At 42.4% G+C, this 24,252-nt stretch overlaps 1 protein-coding gene across 5 annotated transcripts in view; it reads right to left on the bottom strand.

Moving 5' to 3' along the window:
• The window catches only part of LOC122404609 (tensin-3), a 215,286-nt gene that overhangs the window by 137,285 nt on the left and 53,749 nt on the right, over nucleotides 1–24,252 (bottom strand). For all 5 annotated transcript variants that reach the window (XM_043408719.1, XM_043408721.1, XM_043408720.1 and 2 more), the window contains exon 2: nucleotides 666–774. In XM_043408719.1, coding sequence (XP_043264654.1) covers nucleotides 666–774 — 109 coding nt within the window. The remainder of the gene's footprint in view (nucleotides 1–665; nucleotides 775–24,252) is intronic.

The following is a 24,252-nucleotide window of genomic DNA, read 5'->3' as shown; positions in this document are numbered from 1 at the left end:
CACTCGATGTTGCACATCGGTTATGGTTTATGCATGATGGTGTACCTCTACAGTTTTGTCAAGTCGCCAGCGAGTTCATGAACAAACGATTACAAAACAAATGGATAGATCGTGCATAACCCATTGCCTGACTTGCTCGTTTCCTAGATTTAAATACACTAGACGTTCATTTCCGAACACATTTGAAAACAATTGAAAACGATGTACACGAGATGACTGGCAATGAATTGAACATGTTCCTGGAATATACACTTTCTGTGACGAAAAGCAACTGCACATTTGTACAAACACCATAATAACTCCGGAACATGATCAAATTTTCATTATTTTTGCGTCCCTAATCACTAATTGAAGTAGCTCCTATATATTTTATTACACCTTGTAGAGGTTACATTGTCGAAGAGGTTAACAAGATTGTACGTTAATTAATAAATAATGAAACGAACCGACATAAAAAAAATCCTTAGAATACATCGATTCCAATTAAATTAGGTTTTTCAAAGAAAATTCATAATATTATGTTTTCAATAGAGTACGTTTGAATAGCCCGCCACGTTTTTACCGCCATTTTCATTCGTGCTTTTTTACCGTCTACCGTTTCAACAGACGTACCGACGGAGTCTTTCTGATCTCTGCCGCCGTAGGGAATGACCTTATCGACTCACCTCTGCAACACGACGCCTGCTTGATCACCGCCTGATGGCACAAATGGCACGGACGCGGTTTGCGTAACTGCTTCGTCCGAAAAACGTGACATTGCGGCTCGAACTCGCTCTGAAAGCAATCAAAAGAAAGAAACGGTTAATTGCATCGATGATTACCGTTGACAAGCACGGAAGAAAGCCGCATTAATTTTACCGAGCTTCTGGCGGCCCGCAGATGCTTCCGTGCTTTTTACCATGCATTTTTTCATCAAGTCCGTTTAATTAGTGGACGAGAACCCTCGACTGGTTAGTTTCAACGAGGTCTAGACGTTCTAAATGAAGCGTCTGTTCGACGGTGCCTCGTGACCACAAAAAACCCTCGTCTCTGCTAGAAATTATCATTCTCGAGGACACGGTGCCCCGAAACGCACGCGTCAAGAGCCACGTCGAAGTAAAATATTCAAAAGTTTGTTAAGAAACTATTCACACGGTTCTCGAATTTAAAAAAATCAATTCTTTAAAGCCTAACTTGCTGTCGCATCTTTACGTATATCACACATACGTAAACAAAGAGACAAGGAAACGTCAAACATTGCCGGTTACTCGTTCTTAAAGAACCCGAAGAGCGTGCAGTTAACCTTTCTGATCAGAAGAGGGATCCAAGTAACACGTCGTTGTACATGCCAGCCCATACATTACAAGCAAACCGATGTTGAGAAGTTGTTTCTCGAATCACGTATGGATCATCGTGTACCCATACACGATTGTTGCGGAAATTGCAAACATCTTTTCCAGCAAACGTCGACTTTAATATCATCGATGGAAAAAGTTTGTCTCGAAACAAGATTGGGGGAACACCGGTGTAGGTGGATGATCGTTTGACTTTTCCAAACTTGGGTCGCAGGGGTTTGTTGTCCGGCGCGATTCCGATTGGACGCATGATCCGTTAACAGCGGTACAAGCGGATACGGAACGCTGTCCGAAGAGGCAAGTTCGCAAAGTTATGCGCAAATAAGAGCCCCGGGCACTTACGATCCCGTGATGCGCGGGTTCCGATTACAGGCACGCAACACCCGACTCTTCTCTGGGAAGTGGATACCTTATGCTTTCACCCGCGTCGATCGACCGTATTCCCAGAAAACGGTACGTGGAACGGAGCCAAATTTTGCGTCCACGTACCCCGACGCACGTTCACCGATGCTGCTTGACGATTCGCCTCGCAATTGCTGATAATTTAATCGCCTTTCAAGGAACTTCATTCTGCTTTCCGACGCTCGGGGAAACGGAGAAACCTAGGAGGTCTTACGAGTTTCAATTCGCTCGCCCCGTAACTTCGTTCGTTTTCTTCAATTACGGTCTTGTACTGCCAACTAGTTAGGTTCCACTGGATCAACACAAATAGAAAGAAGGAACTAATCGCGTTACCGATACGGAAGGATTGCATCGTCTTAGCCGTCGATAGATTCTTTTCGAATCATATACAATACGAATACATTGTATTTTAATAGAAAATTGTAGGTTACAATTCTAAAACATTCTTAAGATAGTATCTGTATTTGACTAACGGACTATATCTTGATTTCCAATTTGATTTATGATGTAACTTCTAGCCATTCTGTTCGATGCCTTTAGGCAATTACCTGTAAATCCTGCGTTGGATCTGACAATGACTATATTACTAATATCAAATTCTATATCCTATAAGTTTACTTAGTAATCTATACTTTTCATATAGAAAATATTATTCATAATGTTCAACAAGTGATTTTAAAAATAATCTCACAAAAATGGAATATTTACCAACAATCTATAACAAAATTAAAAATTCAAAATACAATATTCGTGGAATCGTTTACCACTAGCGCCTGATAATTTCTTATTCGGGTGGTAATTCGTCGGTTGTGACAAGAGAAAAATACCTCATGAGAACTTGTCAAGGTCCACGTGCTTACGAAGATCTCAAACGATTCGATAAGCTCGCCTGCGAGAGTCCACCTGGCGGTAGGTCTATTGGATCGCGAATTTACAAGCATTCCAGAATCGGCAAGATTCCGCCACTCTCTTCCGTCGATTTCTACGGAACGATAATTGTAGGAAATATTTCTGTGTCATTGATTTCACGCAGCTGGCAATTAACCTAATACCAAAGCGCACGCAACATCGACCGAGCATTCCACTCGCGTTCCCGCGCTTTCGTTATCATAATCTCTTATGCGCTGACGATCGATGACGTCCGACCGGCTTTTTCGCCGGATTTCGTCGAAATCGCGGCTTTCGCGTCCCGGACCTAACGTCGTTTCTCAACTAAACGCGATAACGCCGCGGGGCTGGCTGATAAGCCGTTCTCAATGAAAATCCAGCGACATTATCGTACGCGGTTACTGTTCGTTTTATCGGGCAAAGTTTGCCACGGAGAACGGCGTGGTGCTCGTCGACATAGATTGTAAAATACCGAGCCATTAAGAGACCGTAATATTTCGTAATTATCAGCTTTATCGCCCCGCTACGAGCTACGAGTTGAATTATTGTCACTTGCCGCAAGACCGAACCACGGAGGCGGAAGAACGAGCTTCCTTATTGGTTACTGTATGCAAAAGATCGCTGTCATCGTAAACGCCATCGTATTCATGCGCTTCTTCTTTTGCCACGATGAAACCGTCTCTCGACGTTGGATCGTTTCCTCTTCGTTTACGAACCAGCGTTTCTCAAAAACATTCCTTGGTGACACGATCTTTGATACTTTTGTTCATCGTACAAATTGTTCGTTTGTTATCTATCTGTACACGCAAAGTAAACTATACGTAATCGATCGTTACGCGTGTACCTGTCGCTCTTGATTTATAAGATATACGTTTACTTCTGCAGTAAGTAGGTACGTTTCTTCGAATCGTGCAAATCTCGACGCAGGGTATTCCCCCTGGTCGTACACAATTTTCTCGGTAACTGAACTTTATATACCGGCAATATCGTTGCACACGCGTGTCTCGGTAACTAATTGCCGACTTGATTAGTACAAGTGACCTTTGGCGTACCGCGAATAGCCGCGACCCATTGATCACGCGCGATTAATTGATCCTTAATCTTCGAGGGAATCCATTGAAATCCATAGATCTCTCGCCGGTTACGCGGCACGTCAAGCTTCCCTTCGAAGCAAAACTTCTCTTTTCTCTTTACCTTTCTCCGCGAATAGCCTCTCCGCACGAGGTCGAGGTCGGCGCTGACCCGTGCACCGTATTCTTCTTCGGCGACGAGCCTGAAATGCAATAGCGCCCGCCGTCTAGAGTTTTAGACACGCGAAAGGATTACGCTGCTACGACGCGACAGAACGAGTTTGGAATCTTATTTGAATCCCGGGAGAGGCAAGGGGGGATATATATCTCGTTGCATGAGAACATTCGGGATGAACGATGACCTGGAATTTTAATCGTTACGACACGACCCCGGCACAGCTTCTGACACTCGAGAATTTACATCGAATCACGAGGATCGAGCCCAATTGAACTTATGACTTCGGAAAAACTTGATACGAGAGAAGTCAAATATGGCCGCAGAGTGCAATCGGACGGAGACCTGACCCGGCGATTCATTCGCAAATTCATTCGGATAACTAAATTACTTTATTGGAATATACGATCACATCATTCTTCGTTCCAACGAATCAAATTTACTTATTTATTTATTGTTTATATGTCATTTATTACTCCCCTTGTTCGTAAATTATAATGTCGATTCACTATAAAGGAAGAGAAACTTGTTTTTTAGGAATTTTTTATACTCTGTAACTTCTATTTACAAAGTAATTTTCTTTTGTTTTTTTGTAATATTAACGGAGATAGAGATGTATAATATAAATAGTGTACAACAATAAATAAATGCTGATACGAGATCATTTACCCTGTTTACCGTTGACAAGTTTCGTTCTTGATTTATACCAGTTTGAAAAACTCAATTCATGAGAAACAAGTATTTCCCCATTTACAGTAAATCGTCATCGTAGTGTACGGATACAAGTGGTACTGTGAATGATGAATGTACTAGTTTGATATACCTTCACCAGCGTATGTTCGTAACAAATATCGGTAACAACAAAGCGAAGATCGCATTGTTTCCGCGCAAAGGAAGGGAATTGTGCCAGAACGGAGGAATACAACCCAATTTCCAGTTGTTAATTAACAGAATGAAATTAAGCACGTGCTAGCAGGCGTGGTACTGATACCAGAAGTCCACTCGAGCTATTTCGTCTGGATCGGATCGAACGGGTTCAGAGTTCTGGCAGCCGAGTCGAGTGGAATCAAGTGCGTTCCGCTCGGGACGATACACACATTGCATACACGCTCGCACTTTGGTGCGGTTCGCGAGCGGTTCAGGGCGTGCGAAAGCACTCGGACAAGGGAGGAAGGAAAAGAGAGGAGCCAAAGAAGGACGAGGGCTGGAACAGAGGCCGCTTTGTCGTGTTGTGTTTGCGCTTTGACTCGGAACACTTCGGCTCGCATTAACCGCGTAGATACAAACAGGGAGAGAGAGAGACGGACGGCGGTCACTATTGCTCTTTGTCGCGCTTTCGCGGCCCTCCGCGTTTTCCTGGTCCGTCTGTCTGGCTTCAAAGCAACGCTTTTATCTCCCACGCGGCCGTCAAGATGCTTTATAGGTTCGACGATGCGCGGGAAACGCATGGATACGCGAGCGACGAGTCTCGAAACCAAGGTATCGGTAATGACGTCTGGATGGAAGTTCGTCCCAGACCATATAAAAACGAAGCTTTTGCAACGACTCACGGGTATCGTAGGAGCACTGACGAGGTACACGAGTAAACCTTACTTCCAATGGCGATATTACCAACAGGTCACAGAAATTAATGCAAAAGGAAGAAAATGAAATTATAGAAATTTTATTCTTTTTTAACGGAGTGAATACATACGCGTTGTTTGCATCTTGAAACATTAAAATCGTACAATCCGTTCAGAAGTTACGTTCTTTTAAACTAACGCTCTCAGGGGAATCATTCATTCAGGGGTCAGACATTATATCTTCGGTAATGAATTTTTTTCTCGAGAGTGCGTAGGATTTCGGGTGTATGTCTATTGACCAAAAATGATTGTTATTAACCCCCCTAGCTAAACATAATTTTTTTAGAATGATTTGAAATTTTATAATTTCGTCGAAAAATTTCTACACTTACGAATTTTTTTTTCGAAAACGGTTAGGATTTCGAGGATATGCCTATTCACTAAAAATGATTGCAATTGACCCCTGCAACCGAAAATAATTTTTTCAGAATAATTTGAAACTGTTTAATTTCGTCGAAAAACTTCTACACTTACGAATTTTTTTTCTCGAATACGGTTAGGATTTCGAGGGTATGTCTATTCACCAAAAATGATTGCAATTGACCCCTGCAACCGAAAATAATTTTTTCAGAATAATTTGAAACTGCTTAATTTCGTCGAAAAATTTCTACACTTGCGAATTTTTTTTCTCGAAAACGGTTAGGATTTCGAGGGTATGCCTATTCACTAAAAATGATTGCAATTGACCCCTGCAACCGAAAATAATTTTTTTAGAATGATTTGAAACTTTTTAATTTTGCTGAAAAATTTAGGCACCTGTCAATTTTTCATAAAAAAAAATTTCCTATAAAAATTCGTTTACGAAATATATTCACTATTGTAGAAGTTATGGCTGTTAAATTGGACCATTTTTATGGGTGTTTTCTCACATTTCGGGGTCAAGGAACCACTTTTCGAATATTTTTGAAGTTTCTACTTATTCTACACCAAAATACGCGTCGTTTGTCTTTTGAGACGCGTATCCTTTCTGTCCTTGATTGCGCAAACCAAAGAGTAACTACGTATAAACAAAATGGCAACCGAGGAGTACACGAAAATCAATTGCTGGTGCGATACGACGAAGCTAGAATGTGTACAGTCGATCGAGTTGAAATGCGATTTACCGGGGTGGTCTGACGCGATAGAACCGACGTCGAAACGAAGAATATAAACGAGGCTAATGCCTTCAATGACAACATCTTTGCGCGGATGACAGAGCGTGCATAGGAGGAGGCTTGTATCGTCGTTCGAACGTAAATGTACGGTTGGCCTTAAATCCAACGTGCTTCCTCGAAAACATCTCTACGATCGCGTTATGTACTCTCCTCGGAAGTCGTGCGTGTAATAGAGGAGAAAGACGCGAGGCGGGGAGGAAGAAGGAGGAGTAGACGAAGAATTATCGGGGCCGCACCGAGAACAGCGTCTCACAGTGCTCTAACAAACTGCAGAAACGTACGCTGTGCATCTCTGGCCCCGATCGTACGCCACCACCGTGTCAAAAAGAATCCGTGATCTGTGTTTAAGGAGCGTACTAATTTAATGAAACACGAATCGTGGAACCTAGCGATATGAAGTGGAGGAACTCCCGATCCGGTCGGTCCGCAAACGAGAATTTCGCTTCACGCAACGAAGATCCCACGGAATAAATCTCGCGTACGTGGGTTTAAAAATCCGTCGAAAAGTTCGAATACTCGTCATTTTAAACCACGATGTGAAAATCATATGAGAATATTGTTGGTATTTCTGCGGAAGTCGTACGATCGTCCGTTATCGATATATGTTTTTAACAAATTTTTCCTTAACGAAATGGCTATGATCGAACTAAAATCACCTACTCGTTGAATACCACTGAGCAGTCATTCACGCCGTGTCTCTCGAGCGAAGATACATCCTGTCTCCGGGCGGCAAAACTGCATCAATAATCGAGACAGAAACACAATGGTCCTATCACTGCTCATATACACTTATGGAAAATGCAAAATACTGCAACACACCTCGCTGCGTTCAGTACTCCCGAGGATATTTAAATTTCCTTCGGGACGATATTTATGTCATCGAAGACGCCCGACAAGAGATGCAGACGATCAATGGATGTTTGCAGTTAAATAAAGGGACTAAGCCCTCGGGTGCGTACAGCGTTCTCTAAATGAACTAAAATCGATCTTGTCGCTGTAAGAGACGTTCGATATATTTTACCTCATTAAATTACAAATTTAAGAACCGTTGTTTTTCACAAATGCTTAATAAAAAATGAAGACCCACCAATTTAGGATTCGCGAAGACTACAAGTAACGCTGACTTTTTTTCTGGGATATTCGAGGGTCCAATTTTTCAAGCGGATCGCGCCAGCCAAAGCAGATTTTCAGCGAGCGTGGATTTATGGAACCGGCGCGGAAACGTTTGCAGTCTAAAGTCGATTCTCTCGAAATTTATCGCGGAACCTTCGCGCGATCTGGAGTTGACCGAAGCACGGAGGAGTCGAATGGACTCGAATGGAAATTTATTCGAGCACCGTCCAACGCGAATAAATTTTCGGATCTCGTTTGCGCGTACACCTTACCCCGTCGCTTTCGTCGGGCAGAACACGCCTCGCCGAATATCGTTTCTCCTCCCTCCTCCCGTCTCCCTTTCCGTTTCGGATTTACCGCGCCGTTGGCACCAGAGGATTACCAATCAGGCACAAACCCATCTCTCCGATCTCCGTTCGTCTTTATTTTTGCCCCGTCGTTTCTTTCTCGCGCTTTTTATTCGCACGCCGCGCCCGGAATTCCGATGACCCGGGTACCAACACCGATTTTTCTATTACGACTAAGCTCGTTCTCGGTCGATGATACATAGCAACTAATCTAGAATGCTGCAAACAATGTTGTTTCGACGGTATTTTCTAACAGAAGATAACTTAATTTTCATTAGTATCGCGGTATTTATTTTAGACCCCATCTGACATAATACTTCGTCCGAATTCGGGAAGAAATATGAACCATTCTGTTTGCAAACCTAAAAGTGACCTTCGTATCTTGATAAAAAAACATGCAACTTTTAACCGAAACATCTTTTCGTACGATGAATAATTTACGAGTTACAACGATGATTCGTAAAATGAATGTTAAAATAAGACATTCGATTTCTACAAGGAAGTTGAATGTTTTGAGTGCCTCGTCATCATGTTTTCGTGGACGAAACGATACAAAACACCATGTAAGCGTTACCCGAGTCGACACGAAAGATGCAAGCGTCCGATTACTCGCGTTCGCAATAAAAGTAATCGCCTCCGTCGATATCTTGGAATTGAAATTCGAGCATCGAAACGCGACTGCTACGATACATTGGCTCCCACGACGAATACACTTCGGTGAACCGCCCGGTTTCTACGAACAGTTTATAAAGCTTCCAAGACCCCCCTGGTGGCACCGCACGACACCGGTGGAAAATTTGTGTGACCTCAGAACGTGGATTTCTGGCGGGGACGGAGAATTTGTTGAACGCAGGAGCGCCACGGAATCCTCGCCAATTCTTTCCTCCTCGGTTCGGGACACAAACGCCCCGTGCAGTCGTTCATGATGAATGATGAACAGATTGCTGCCCTGACAGTCTGATCGCGGCGGAGAAAAAGCGACGATAGCGAAGGAGTAAAGCGAGGCGATGTCGAGTCGCTTATCTCGCCGCCGCGACGGCGTGTTCGGGTGACTTTGAACGATTGGCTCTTTGGGGTACGCAACCAAGAAGAAAGTCGATTAATCCGACCGTTCTCTTCCCTACGAACGCTTCACGGCGTCACTTTTTCTCTGGCACGATCTAGCAATCGCCTCTCTTACGATTCGAGGGGATAATCACATTTTCGGGGATCGAAAAAACCGACTTCTTCGTCCACGTATCGGGAAAGTTCAGTGATTCAACGATGTCGGAGTAAAGTTCCAAAATTGTTCGAGTTATGCAGATTCGATGAAGTTGCAGCCAGACACAAATGCTATTTTATTTGTCGATGCATATTTATAATATCGTGGATCTTTTTAAATACGCGATATATTAAACTGAAATTCTTTAAAGCGACTCGAATTTTCATTTTCGTATCTTGAATTAAATATCTCCCCCTTGGGCCACCAAATTTCTTCTTTAAAATTTCACAGTAATATAATTTTTCCATGCAAAAATTAAAAAAAAAATATTTATATAGTTACTATTATTAATATTTTCAGTTCACATTGGTCATTGATTTTATATTTTCATTGCTGGGTTAGTTATGGAGTTACAAATTATATCGTGGATTGACAATTTATCGCAATATTTTTCTCAGATATCTTTCAACGCGATATTATTATTCTCGCGTTATTGTCTCCCGCTGTCCGAAAATTAAGATGCGTCCATGATTCCGCAGGAATTCGTTCCACGATCATCGGGTGGACTTCCGCGGGTGATTTTTGCTTCTGATAACGGCGCGAGGTGTCCGTTGACACGTGTGTATTCAATTCACGGGCACTCCCACGCTAAAATCCCAGCGCGGTTCGAGCGAACCGGTTGGACGGAGACCACGAAGATAGAGCACCGGGGCGGTTCTCGTCATTCCGCATTTTATTCGCGATGTTGAATCGTCCGTGTTGCACGTGCAACGTAATCTCGCGCGGTGTGTCAAGTACAGCGGTGCTCCGTTATCGCCGTGTATCTGGATCTTTCGACAAGATCGCTGCCCCTCGCCTAGACACGTAGATGCACGATCGTGCACCCGCGATCCGAGACCCGGTGTCAATAATATCTCCGGTTGCATCGTGTCCGCGGTTGGAAAGAAATCTCTGCTCGCGTAACAGCTGATTATAATCGAATTGCAACGACGCTCGTACCTGCCTGCGATTTCAGAGTGCATCGTTGCTTGTTCCGTGGCTCGTCTACTGCGCGTCCGCGGGAAGTTGGCCAGTCGTTTCGGCCAATAGCGACGATAGCCAACTTTTCGCGGACGAGCAATACATGCAACGCGATCTTGCGGTCTGCAACTATTGATACGAAGACGATACGTGGTAGACCAACAAAAAGAGAATCGATGCTGACAGATTTGCGGGGGCGGCTCGTCGCGAAATTAAAGTCGTTGTTCAATTTCGATGAAACTAGAACGGAAGAAGATCGTGCGTCCAGAAACTATTACCCGATCGGTAATCCCATCTGGAAGCGGACCCGAGGCTCGCGGTCGCGGTTTACCTAACGATGACAAACGGTCCAGGATTATTTGGCCACTGGTGATTTCCCTCGCCACCTATACATATACCTCAGACTTCGATGTTAGCCAGGCAGAACGAACGGGGCCAATAAGCCCCGGCGCGCCTAAGCGAAACACGTATAGATGGGTCCTAAATCTCGAGCCACGAAATCCGGCGTTATGCGTTCCGCCCTTTGTGCCGGGCGCTGTACGTATCTAGGTGCGCGGGGTACACACGCCAAGTCTATAAATTCGCCGTTATTACGGCTTCCTTTTCTCGCCCCTCTTTATCGAGGCAGATAGAAATTTATAGCGCGTCGCGAATCGCGAACGAGCGTACGGATAAAATTTGCTCGCGAGCAACCAAAAAACGACGAATCGTAGCCGGATTACTCGGTACGTCCGTAAGTCGAAAACTCATTGGATGCGACAAGGGCAGGTAGCTTGGAACGGACGGAAGATTTATAAACGCGACGTTCCAGCTCTGAAAACGTTACGAATGGTAATCTTTCGGGCAAATGGAGCTAAGATTTCACGTTTAAAACGAAATCGAATTGCACGTAAATTGCTCTGGACACGTTGACACGTTGACACGTTGACACATGAGTGGCATGACTTTTCGCTAAAGAGTAAATCTAGGTAAAACGCTTGAATTTTAACGAGACTGTACGAAATAAATTCTATGACAAATTGTGGTATGTCACTCAACGAATCAAAGAAACGATTCGAATAAAAGTTGAACGGGGAAACGTAATTTGGCGTAATTAATCTTTTTCGTAGATGCAAGCGTAGAGATTAACCAACCAGTCGTTTTCCTCAGCACTACATTATACGAGTTACCACACACTGGTGCGAATACAAGAATGAAAACATTAAGATCCCTCGAGCAACGTTTACGAGTATCGAGGTTAATACATTATCTATCGGCGTTATTGCCTCTAAGCTTCGGTCTGCGCCGCGTAGAACGTATGTAAATTGGTTTTCGTCGGACGCATTGGTAGGAAATGCTATAAAAAAGAAAAAGTGGCATCCAGCATGGAGAGCCCACACGTGTCCATCGTGTAGGGCGTGTTGTTACTTGGAAACATCATAATCCTACTTCGGCTACGACCGCGTACGCGCACATATGGGAGGAAGGTTGCGTATAAATCTTCCGGCGGTTCTTCGTTACGGACGCCCTCGACGTCGTCGTGGAATTTATCCATGAACGAGTTGACGGCGATCCATGCGGTTCCAGACACCGCTAGTCGCTCGAACAAAGACTCCGCGGCACTCTTTGTTGACGACCAATAATATCTTCCACGTTCGGAAGAAACGCTCGTAACTTTCCCGACGAAAGGACTTTAATTACAAAGGACGAACGTGTTCGATACTCTCGAGAATATTCAAATTTCCTTCGAGCACGTACTAATTCTAAACAGACTCGACAATCCCATCGATAAAAATAAATTAAATATCAGATCTATGTTTTCGTTTTAAGATATTTGTATCATCTAAGGCAACAAAGATATAGGTCTTTAAATTAAGTGGAGGAATGACCTGGAGATTGATGTGACCACAAAATAAATTATTATTTATTTGTGATTCTTTGTTATTCCTATAATTTCTTCCGTAACACAGAAATTATTAGATATTTCGAAAGATTGGTGCCCAAAGATAAATTATAGATATGCTCGAAGAGCCCCCCTGTTGTTTTCAAACGTGTCGACTAGTGGTCCAGTCTTCTGCGCCTAATTCCTTGAGAAACATATGCAAATTATCTACCAGAATTTTAATAGAAATACGTTTAAAGTTAATTAATATCCCGATTTTCAGCTGCGTCTAAAGAAACGACTTTTTTCGTAGTACACAGAAGCTAGCAATATAATTTGAAATATAAACCATGCTCACCAGATCAGTTTGAGGTTTAAAATGGCGCAAGGAAATACCTGTAGAAACAAATCGTGCTTCGACAGATTAACTTGCATCCTTTTTAGAAAAGACATCGATAGAAAGAGGAATAAGAGAAGGATGAGGACGGGCAGAATCGTGGTACGAAATTTTTCCAGGCGGAACAGCAAGATTAAACGATTTATAAGATTGTAACAACAGTTCTTGTCGTATGAAGAAACAGCTGTTTTGGTACGGTCACGAGCGTTTGCCAAGAACTCTGAGAAACGCTTCACGTCGAAACTAGGAAAGTGGAGCGCTCGTCGGGACCCCGGAAGACAAGGGCCGACGACGAGAGTAGAATCATAAAACGTTCTTTTCTCCTCGGAGCCGTGAATAACGCGTCCCTTGAAGTGGCTCTCGACGAAAAAGTACAGGGCACTTTTGCGCTTGTTGTCGTTACGAAACAATGAAAGGCGTGAATCGCGCGCCCGCCGATGGGGGTAAGAGATCCTAATTGCAAGAAACGCGGAAATTGATGGAAGAAGTCGAGCGGCCGCTGAAGGGTCCCGTTTACGATTTATCGCGAGCGTAGAAAAGAAATCGGGACAAGAAGTTCGATTCAATTTATCGCGCAGCCAGCCTCCGCTGGAACCGATTCCATTCGCTACGTTATACAGAGCGTTGTATTGTCTCTTTTTTTTTACGGTGAGACACATAAAAAACGGGGAAATAACTTGCCAGTTCACTTATTGATTTTTTGCGAGCGTACTTCGCTTTTCGACTTGATGCATAATGCATTCGCGTACTGTATACACGGTATACGCGCACAGAGAGCGATTAATTTTTAAATTGAAAGCAGAATCGTTCGTGCAGATTGCTTACTCTGAAATTGCAATCGGAACAGTTGATATTGGCGAACATATTTATCTTAAATAATTTTGAAATTGATCACTCGAGTTGTACGTGGTCGTAAAAATTTATTTGTGTTTTTTGTGCAAAACTGAATTATTCGAACTCGTTTGAATGCTTTGCGACCGAAGAAAAGATATATGAGCGTGAGAATCGTAAAACTATCAGCGAAGATAAAAACAACTAACAGAATACAATGCAGTTAAAGAAACCGCGGATACCCTTGACCAGTTTCCAAGTACTTACGCTCGCGAACGGCGAACAAATCGTTAGTCAATGATAATTTTCTACGCTATGCTTTTGCTATGACTATGACGATTCAGCGCTGGTACGGTAACAAATTAATCGAAAAGCACTTGTCGACACACATACAGCTTCCAGGTAATAAATATAAATTTTACTCTGCGCTACAAATTGCAAAGAAATCTGAAATGATTATTTTAAAATATTAAATATTTATATTCTATTATCTTCGTAATTAAGTTTTAGAGAATTTATATTTTTGTTTAATTACACTGGAACACGTTGATCCGAATAGCAGAGACGTGCGACAAATACGAACGGTATTCTTGGTTCTTCTATTTAAATTGTTCATTTGCAAAATTTAAACTATGTTTAAGTTTGAGGTCGTGGAGTTTTAAATAGTAATTTCGTAATGCACGATAACGTCGACATAACCTTTAAATGTTTCAAATTATGTCACGCTCGAATATTTATTCTCGCGAGTGCAAAAGGTCTCGCGTACCTTTTATTAGCATATTTCTGCCATTATTTACACGACGTTGGAGTAACGCGGCTGGCCGGAATAGAATACTAATATCTATCGCGCGACCCTAATAATTCTATGCACAACAGCGGACAAAAAAAGACTCCGGTCGGGAGGCATTTTTAAGAGGAAAAGCATTTTCGTTTTTTTTTTTCTTTTTAAAAGAGAGATTAAATAAAACAGCACTATGAAAACACTCTCTGTAGCAGTAATTTATTTCTCTCTTTTGCTTGGTCTTTAATAGAAGCCATAAAATAACTGTAAACGAGAGAGAGATTCCAATCGCAATAAATATACGCGTGTAATTTGCGCTGCGATACAAGAATAATGTACTCCGAGCGTTCAATTAAGTAACACTGGCTCGGTAATTACTTATCGTTAATTAAATCAGCCTCGACGTTATCGTCAGCAGCCCTTCGTGTATTCTGCGACCCTTCAGTTATAAGTGCCTCTTCACCGTCCAGACTAGAACGATAGTTCCAGCGTGGACTAAAGTGCAAGCATGCTGTTAGGCGATCTTGTAATCAGGCAATACTCGCTCGCGTGTCTATAAACTGGTACAGAGAATCTTGTCCGCGTTGTAATAACATTATCAGCACTTTTATCATACAATTAGGCTTGTTAAAGTACGCTTTTGACCTTTTTCAAGCAACGTCGCATATCCAAACAAACAGTTTCAAGCAGAATACTTTATTCCTGTTACTTGCATTAGCGACAGATAATGATTCGAAATATAGAAGTTCAATCTCAACAGTTTCTTTTATATTTTACGCAACGATAAATGCAAGCATGCCCTAGTATTTGAATATCTTTATTACTGTCTTATATTAATTTCATTTTAATATTAGCTTTGAAAACGAAAGTATCGCGAAGCATTCGTGTCCGGCAATTTTTAAGTATATCGATTGACATTTAGCTTAATGTACCTCACCTGTCTTTACACGACAGGTATACCGGGGCAATGAAGAAATCTTTGTCGTTCGCTACCTTTATCTTTCACGCTTCAACTTACTGATCCCAGAATATTATTCACTCCTAGGAACTTGAAACACACTGATTTTATCAATGCAGATCCATAACCCGTGTTGGACACATAAGCAAATGGTAGCGAAAGACCGATACGGTGGGTGGTCGAGCGTTTTGCCAGACCACCGAGCACCTTCGTTTTTCTTCGTCCGTGTAACGAGAAACCACTGACAAACTTCTCGTGCGCCGGTACTTCGCAATAAGCGGTAAGTCTTGAGATTAAAATAATTTTCGATCTAACCGCGCGAGAATGTCCCCCGCCCGCGGCGTCGTACATAAGTAGGATAATGACAGAGCAAAGCACCATGACCGCGGAATGATTTGAATTTTCCCAAGTAACTCTCTTGCGAAATCTCAGCTGGACGGCCGACGAACACCACCGCCCGGACACGATCGTTCGCGTTTTACCGACGCGACTGTCGCCCGGGGCGCGAAAAAGAAACCGCTCGTTGGCTTTTAGGTAGCGATCCGTGTCTCGACGAATCGTGGCTCGAGAAAAGAGACCCGTAAGTAAAGAACCGGATAAGTGGCGGCTAGGAATCGACGCAAATCGAGCGTGCAGAGACACGAGCGTTCTCGCTTAGGCGATATTTCAGGCGTAGGGTACTGCATGTACGCGAGAAGTTGGCCAGCGAAAGGAATGCGGGTCCGATTGGTGCCTGGATCCCCGCGTCTCGTCGTTATTGGCTGATGGATGGAACCAGCGACAACTCCCGCTTGCCAACTTCTCGCGAACGCGCTATACGTATAACGGAACCGTAAACGCGACGAAAAGAACGGACGATCGCCTTCGATTCTGCGATTCGCGATTGTTTTATTGGCTTGGATCACGGCGTACGGACGTAGCCGGTGACCAAACGACGCGTAATGCAATTTGACGCGATTACTTTTCTCGTGCGGCCTGCACTTCCTTTCGCCGTGTACACCACGCGTGCACGCGGTGCTTAAGTCGATTGGACACGCCTCGAGGCCTGACACGCGAGTCGGAAAGAGTAGCGAGGTCGTTTTGATGTCCCGAAGTCCGGAGAACCATCGAGCCTATCCGATTTCATCGATCGTTCTGAATTATTTCTCGGTACCACCAAAAGGAGTGATATATGGAACAGAAATATTTTGAATGCTCGAAAGAAAAATATTCTGCGCATTCTACCGTTAAGTACGAAGGATATACAACTAAAAGATTAGGGATGAAAATACTGACTCAAGCTGACAATAAAAAAATTTCTCTCCGAGTCGTATTAATATTTACTTTTTTGGATTATTTCATATTATTTTTATTGTGTTCCCATTTTATCATTATCGATTTAGCTTCTACTCTTATAGACATTTCTGGATAAATTGTACCAAACATTTTCGATGACACTTAAGATGAACAGTTGGACCAGTCTAAAATTTCTTTTTTAATTTTTGTTAACCTGCTATACATGATGATCGAATTTGAAAATACGTGGGGTACGTGCCACTTTAACACGTTCTCTATTCTCTGAGAGATATGTGGGTCAGGACAGTAACAACTGACCCGTACATAGGTCAGGACTCAGGAGTTTTATCGCTTCCAGGGACGTGTGACTGACGTTCAATCCTGCTTATGAGAACAGCGAACGTGTGAGTAAAATTTGATGCAACGGACTATTTTACGAATATTTAATGTACTAGTGAATCATAGTAATATATAAAGGAAATTTTTGAATACTCTAAATATTCTGAAATTATTACAATTTGCATTCTCCCCGTGACTCCCAAAATATTCAAGAAACTACGTCGCAATGGAATCATTGATGAACAACATGAGTTCATCGTTGGCCATTCTATAAATACTAAAACTTTATATGAAATTCCTTAGAACTTGGCACGCGAGTTGATGTTATTTATACAGACTTCCAGAAATGATTTGGTGGTATCTGATATTCCTTATAGCCAAACTCTTACATAGATTTCGAGTTTCTTGGACGACAGGTCGCGAATAGTTAAATTTCACATCGAGGCTCTCACCTAATCTTTTATGTTACAATATGGCCATTAATGGCTTGATCTTAAATCGCTTTGAACCTTCAACTATTCTAACAAAACTTCAGTCTTCGAGGGAGACCTGTTGAGACTCGACGGTTGGTGCTTCAGGAGCAATTTATCCTTTAATATCTCTGAATGTAAATCTATTCAATTTCATCGCGGTAAACTTTAAGTAACTTATGATTACTGTCTCAATTGCCGACCTCGCTTTTTCCGATCATATTCAAGAGGTTATTTCAATAGTCTACGAAACCTTGAATTTAATTTATAGAATACTTTGGTAGCATCGTTGCTTTGAAACCGATTTGCTATTCATTATACCGTTCTTAGTGTTTCAGATATTAGTATGGTCTTCCTTCTGCAAATGTTGGTACAACGCAATCGTTTTAGCGCGCACTCCTACGCGCGATCTATTTCCATTCCAATTCAACTACTGCATCTTCCAGTTGCGATTATAATAACATACATACGTCACCTTCGTTTAGTATCGTTTGAAACACTCCGTGTTCTCTTTGACATTTTATCCGTGTACAAACGTTCAAACAGTTTCGTTCCTTGCTTTGAAATACCGTATTGCAACAACTGTCTGAACTTTAGTTTTACTGCCTCTCTTTATCTACCTCCAAGAGCACGACCCTTTTAACTTTTAATAAACGGAATTGCAATAACTTCGTTTCTGCATTTCTTCAATGTTTTCAATGTTTGAAAATCCAGAATAAAGTCATTTTCTTGAGATACTGGTATTTGAAAATACGATTGAATACGGTTTGGCTGACGCGTCTGTTCATTACGCGCTGTTTCTACTTATACTGATGTTCAACTCGAACGCCATTGCACGCGACGCCGTCTACATATTTTCGGAATCTCTCCCGCATATTTACGTATGTTTATTTTTCAAAATTCAATTGTTTCGTCAGTCTAAAAAATGGGGTATTCGACTTTAACCCTTTCAGTGTCACGAATGCGTAAAGACGTCCACCGTTTTGGGGCACTGGAGCGCTATGAACGTTTGTACAGGCATACTTCGCTTTGAAGTACTTCGCCTTAAAGCGTTTCACTAATACGGTGCTCTTCAATTATATTCATGTTTATTATTTACGAAGCTTCTCTTAAGGTTTTCTAACGAGACAGGTACTTCTTTTAGCCTCCCTATCATTTGTATTCTTTTTGTTTTTTATTTTTATAACGTTCTTTCAGACCTAGTTATCGGATAGTATAAATGTGTTTTTAGGTTCCATTTCGTGGTTAAGACTATTGGCAGTGTTTAGTCAAGATATTATTAAAATTATTAATTCGATAGACTACACGATCTTCTCGCGTTCTCTTAATGTTTACCTAATTTCCAATCGATCAGTTTGAGGAGAGTTTATCGATGAAGACGTTTTCCCGCGCAGACCGTTTCACGGCGGTTCGATTAAGTTTGCTAGAGTCAGCTGTCGCGATCGTTCGATTCATCGAAACCTCCAGCGATCCAGCGATCATTCAGAAAACTCTTCACGTACACAGCCTATGGGTTACTCACGTCGCCACGTGGCTCGCGAGACATACCAATCGCGAGTCACGAAGCCACGCATCTGTCAAGGGTTCGGTTCGCATAGTTTGCTCGCTACGACACGGGGTTACGCAACCGACACGCATATCACGCTGCCGGCTATTTTCAATGGGTTTGACGTGTGACAGAGTTTCAGATTGATCGCCGGGAATACCGGGTGTAGCGTTAATTAACGATAAACGCGGTGCAATTGAGCCGCGACTAATCGACGCCGACGCGAGACGGTCTTAGATCCGGACAATCGCGTTTTATTAGTCTCGATTTCATTTAATCAATTTGCTCTTTGAATGGACGAAACAAAAGTATGAAAAGTAATGAACGAATCGAACCGTATTTTAAAATTGGTCTTGGTAAAAGCAGACGTTTGGAGTGTTCTTTGTTTTTGAAAACTGGTTGGATTGAAATCTAATATAAAATATAAGGATGATAATAAATCTGAAGACTTTACAATTCCACGAAGACGTTAAAAATATGTAAAATTTAACCCCCCATTTTTTTAATAGATTAGACCACTATAGCTGGAACTTTATTATAGTTATTGTTTGATAGGAGTATATTTTTCTCCCGTTTAAAACCTTAATTTAAATCCTACTACTTATCCCGAAGAAAAGTTTGGAAACCACCGCAGCGGCCAATCGATTTTATTCCGAATATAAAACGTTCGGGTCAATTGCGCTTCTCGAGTAATTTAAAAATGCACTCACGTTCTTTTGAATTATATTGTGTGAAATTAAATAACAGTTTCGTTCCAATTTTTTTATGGGAATGCCATTCGACGCACCCGTTCTTTATTTTCATCGTTTCTCGATCGAACTCCTTTATCTCGTTAGCGCGAGAATTTTCGTTTTCGTTGCCAAAAAAAATAAAAGAAAAAATAAACTGGAACACGCGATATATCGGTGCTCGATCCTCGGTGCGTTATTACTGTAAAACGTTTAACATTATAGGCATCGAGTTATTTCGTATCATAAAAGTTGATGATACCTCTGGAACTCGCACTCAATGGGAGGTTAATTTGCTGCCTCTCTCTGTGTTTATCCATGGAAAATCGTAAGTCAGACCGCGGTCGTGACGTGCCTATGCTCGCTCGCTCGGTTATGTAACGTAATAATACTTGCGTTCTGCGTAATTGCAGCGTCCTATATTCGGAACCGCGGCCTTCCTTTCCTTCGCCGCGTCTTTCGTTGCTCGCGCGAACCACTCCAAGAAACAAACGCCGGAAAACGATCACTTTTCCCGCGTGGGATCGACAACATTACTCTAAACGCCACTGCTACAGGTAGCTCGGACGTCGAATCCAAATCTGTCGCGTTTGGTTTTCGATAAACAAACGATTAAAGATAAAAACAAAGTAGATTTTTGAGTTGAACATTTCCCAGCTGGGAGATACTGAAATGTATTTGTTTCTCATAACTTTGAACTGGAAAAAATTGTTTTTTTACTACTCTGATCACGCGCGTAAGGTTAAATGTGGGTCAAACGATAGACCATTAAATATACTTTCTCGAGGCATAATTTTCATTCGTATTTTTTAATTATTAAATTGCTAGGCGAAACGTAAGATATGTTACTTCTGTTTTCGCTTTCCCCCGTGTATGAAATAACTTAAGCTAGGTCGTAAATCGTTCGACAACAGCGTTAATCGCCATATTTCGTCGTCCAGTTCGGCATAAACTGTTTAATTGAATCGAAGAGCCGGGCACGATGGTTGAAATTGAGAAATATACACCGCCGCCAGTCACGAACGTCGAACACAGCTAGTCACGACCTCGTAACTATTTTGTCGGGACGATGGTGTCGGCGTGTGTTCGTCGCGTTCTCGTTGTCGCAGCTAATTGGTACAAATTAAAAGTGGTTCCAATTCGACGGGACGCGAAGACACGAGGCGGCGCGCGGCCCGTATAAACGAAAGTTCAAGGGCCCACGATTATTAGATGCGAATAGATCGCGCTGTCGGCGGTTAACAATGGCGTAGTCGCGCGAATCCCTAACGGTGCCTACCGATAATGATTGCCGGTCGTAAATCACGATTTTAAACGGCACCGACGTCGCTTTTAGTAATGATTATTACTGCAAATTTCTCACGGAACCGCGATAAACAATGAACGCTTCGGCAATGAAATATCGACGAAGTATTGATGGGCGTGAACGACAAAGTGAATTAACCATTAAATTGCTTTTCAACGAAGTCGACTTGGAACGGCGAAATTGGTTATTTGCTCGTGTCAAAAGGATTAATATCGCTCTTCCGTGCTCGTCTTTGTGCAACAAATTTAATTAACCGCGACTTCGTGCACGGAATTTGTATCCCCACCCCCCCAGGGGTAAAATATTTCGCATGGCTGTTCATTTGTTGCTCGAACGCGCCCCTTCTGAGCGTTCCCTTTGTAATCGAGGGTGGATTTGGAAGGCAGCTTTCAGCGGTAATTCAGTTTTGTTCGATTATGAAATTAGTCTGATCTGATTTGCATTATAAAGTTATAATAACAATAATCTTTGATAATAAAATTTGATACGAACATGTAAATTTTAATAAGCATTTATAGCTCTATGGCAGAGCTTTTTAAGTTTTTGTGGAAGACATTTCGTATTAGAAAATAATCTTACAGTCCGCGTAGGGTACAGTGTTGAAATACAAACGTAATTTTAATTTATAAATACCAGCTGTGTCTATAATATAGTAGTAATGAATAATTCTGTTGAGACTTTTGAGCAGACTAAATGAACGACGAACGATCCCACGTTATTGATCATCCGGCAAATATCCGACCCCACAGCGACGCAGTAGCTTGTTAATCATGTTGTCAGTCAATAATGATTGGCAGAACAACATAACCCCCGCACAATTTTAGGTCTAACATCAACATCGTCCGGTACCTTCGTAATTCGACTTGTTAAGCCGATCCATTAAGAAGACATGGGTATCATCAGTGTCGTCATCGTCTCTCTTTCTCTCGAACGAGTTCGAGGTCATTCGTTTTCTGCCGCTAATCAACGAGTCGTTGCAAGCATCGGATCGCAACCGTAATTATATAACGAAAGATATTTCTGGAAGAAAAAAAAGAACACACCGAACCTTTGACAATACCTCTGGCTGTACTTTGTTTTCTCTTTTTGATCATTTTTCTTCCTAAGCCTCGCGAGTTTTCGAGCATCACCAGGCGCATTCTTTTGACTGCTATTAGTGTGATTGAACTCACGAAGAAAGAGGATTGTACTTTTCTTTTTTTTCAATTTCAATATGCAGCGCGTCGTGCGGCGCGTATCAAAATTTTAATAACGACAAACTACACGCACGTGCACGGACGTAGCTTTAATCACGGTATTCTTTTGTCGTGATTCTCTACGCGGTAATCTACATTTACAGATCGTAAAACTCCGCGTATCTATTGTCGCGGAACGAAATGTCATCACAAACGAAACGTAAGTACATACATTTTCTTGCTCGTGATCGTTCGATACGGTCTGGGTTAGGTGGTTTTTCGTTTCTTTGGTCGTCGTTTTAATAAATGGTAACGCTTTAAATAATTTATTTCTCAAGTAACGTTATTTCGTTTCTTCAAGAGTATAGTTTTAAGCATACGCATTTAATTTTTCCTTAGATCCTCCGTCATTAAAAGATTAATACTCCAGGCAAATAATAATGTTAATTTTCGTTTGGAAATAAGTGTCTATTAAAACCAAGGCCTCTATTTGTAGATCAGTATCAGTTACAAATTATTTCGTAGTTGACCTAACACTGCAGTACTCGATCGACCGTTCTTCAGCCATACATTTCAGGTCTAGAAATTCTCTTTTTATTTTTAAAACAAATTATTGTAATACATTAGTATGAAGAGTTGAATTCGTGAAAGGCCAATGCTACGAGAATCGGCTAAAAAGATTACAACGAAGCGTTGACAGCACGTTTTCGCGATTGTTCGAAGAAATGGCGCGCAATATGAATCGACCCACGCGCCTCGAACGGAAGATCGAGCGCGTCTCGAGAGTCACGCAACGTCTCTCGGAGAACCGTTCCACGATTCTTTCGGGTCGCGTTTCCGGCATTATTAGCGCCACGTGACGAGCGTTCTTTCATCGGGATATTACGTGTTGCTGGAGATAATTAGCTCGCAACGCTAGGAACGGAAGATTAGCCAGCCGGTCCCCGGGAACAGGTCATCGCGTGTCGCCGACAAGCAAAAGCAATTTCATGTCCCGCAAGGCTGCAACCGTGCGTCGTCGATCCTCTCAGGCCGCGAGCTCGAAACCGTGGGACGCGGGAAACTGGACGCGACCACGGTAATCCGCTCGCCAAGCTGCGAAAACGCAACGAAGCGATTCGACACTTTCCGTTCTTCTCGCGCGCAGGCCAAAGCCGTTAACGCGTTCGCAAAACAAAACTTTCTTTTCAGACAATCGAAACCTGGCATACCCAAAACTCAAGACGTCTGTCTGAATTTATTTTCTCCGACACCTAATTTTGAGAATTCATTTTTCTTAACTCCTTAATGGAAAATCGCGTAACCCGTACATGGTCGGTCACCGATGGTAAACTAGAGTGCAAGCTTTGACGTTGGATAAGAGACAGTTGGAGATAAGAAATTTCATTTTTAAAATCACGTAACACGTCAAGCACGAACTAACCACGAAAAATTTCAAAAATAATGGGGAAATTCAACATCAGTCGCTTTCGAGATTTGGTGTGGCGTCTACCTCCTTGAGAAATGCCGAGGAAAGATTTAGGTGGAGAATAAATCGACTGACTTTTATCACAAATATTTTTGACTGTTCCAAAATAATTATACGCGAGATGATAGTAAATTGGCTGGAAGTTTAAAGTAAATTCTATGATACTAAACTGTCGCATGACGTAAAGTCGATAGCGTGCACGCGGCCCCCAACGACTACAAATTCCGTAGGTACGCGCATTACGCGGTCGCCTCGTGTTTCGTCGATTCCGCGCGGTTGATTTACGAAACAAATTCTGCGCTCGGTCAGCTCTGTTGCCTCCCGGCCGATTATGAAACATGAGGAGACTAGGAAGACGAAGCACCTTCTGGCTGGCGGCTGAAAGGGCATTAATCCTTCGGTAAATTCTCTCTACCGTCGATTACATACTTTCAGGACACGCCTCGTTATGCGCGTTATACATCAATCCGACGTGGTTGCATCACTAACGCGACTCGGTGTCCATTGACTCCGGGTGGCTGGATACACACGAACTGCAACGGTCAGGGCACGCGAGCAGTCTCGTGTTTTTCGCATCAACGGTAATTTAGCTGAATTAAATACCGCAACCGAGCGCGCGAGCATGATCCTTTCGATCGATGCGTGTCGAGGATAAGATGGCGATGAGATCATGAAACGAAAGATTGGATTAAATTGATGATCGACGATGCCAATTAGAGGCGAGATTAATTTTCTCGTAACGCGTGCATACGCCCTGACAGGGCGTTTATTTACCAAAATTAATCTTACTT

Source organism: Colletes gigas, unplaced genomic scaffold (assembly GCF_013123115.1).
Source record: "Colletes gigas isolate AHSC1104 unplaced genomic scaffold, ASM1312311v1 Colletes_gigas_Sc00003, whole genome shotgun sequence".
NCBI classification, from domain to species: Eukaryota; Metazoa; Arthropoda; class Insecta; order Hymenoptera; family Colletidae; genus Colletes; species Colletes gigas.
This window is presented reverse-complemented; position numbering and strand designations above follow the sequence as displayed.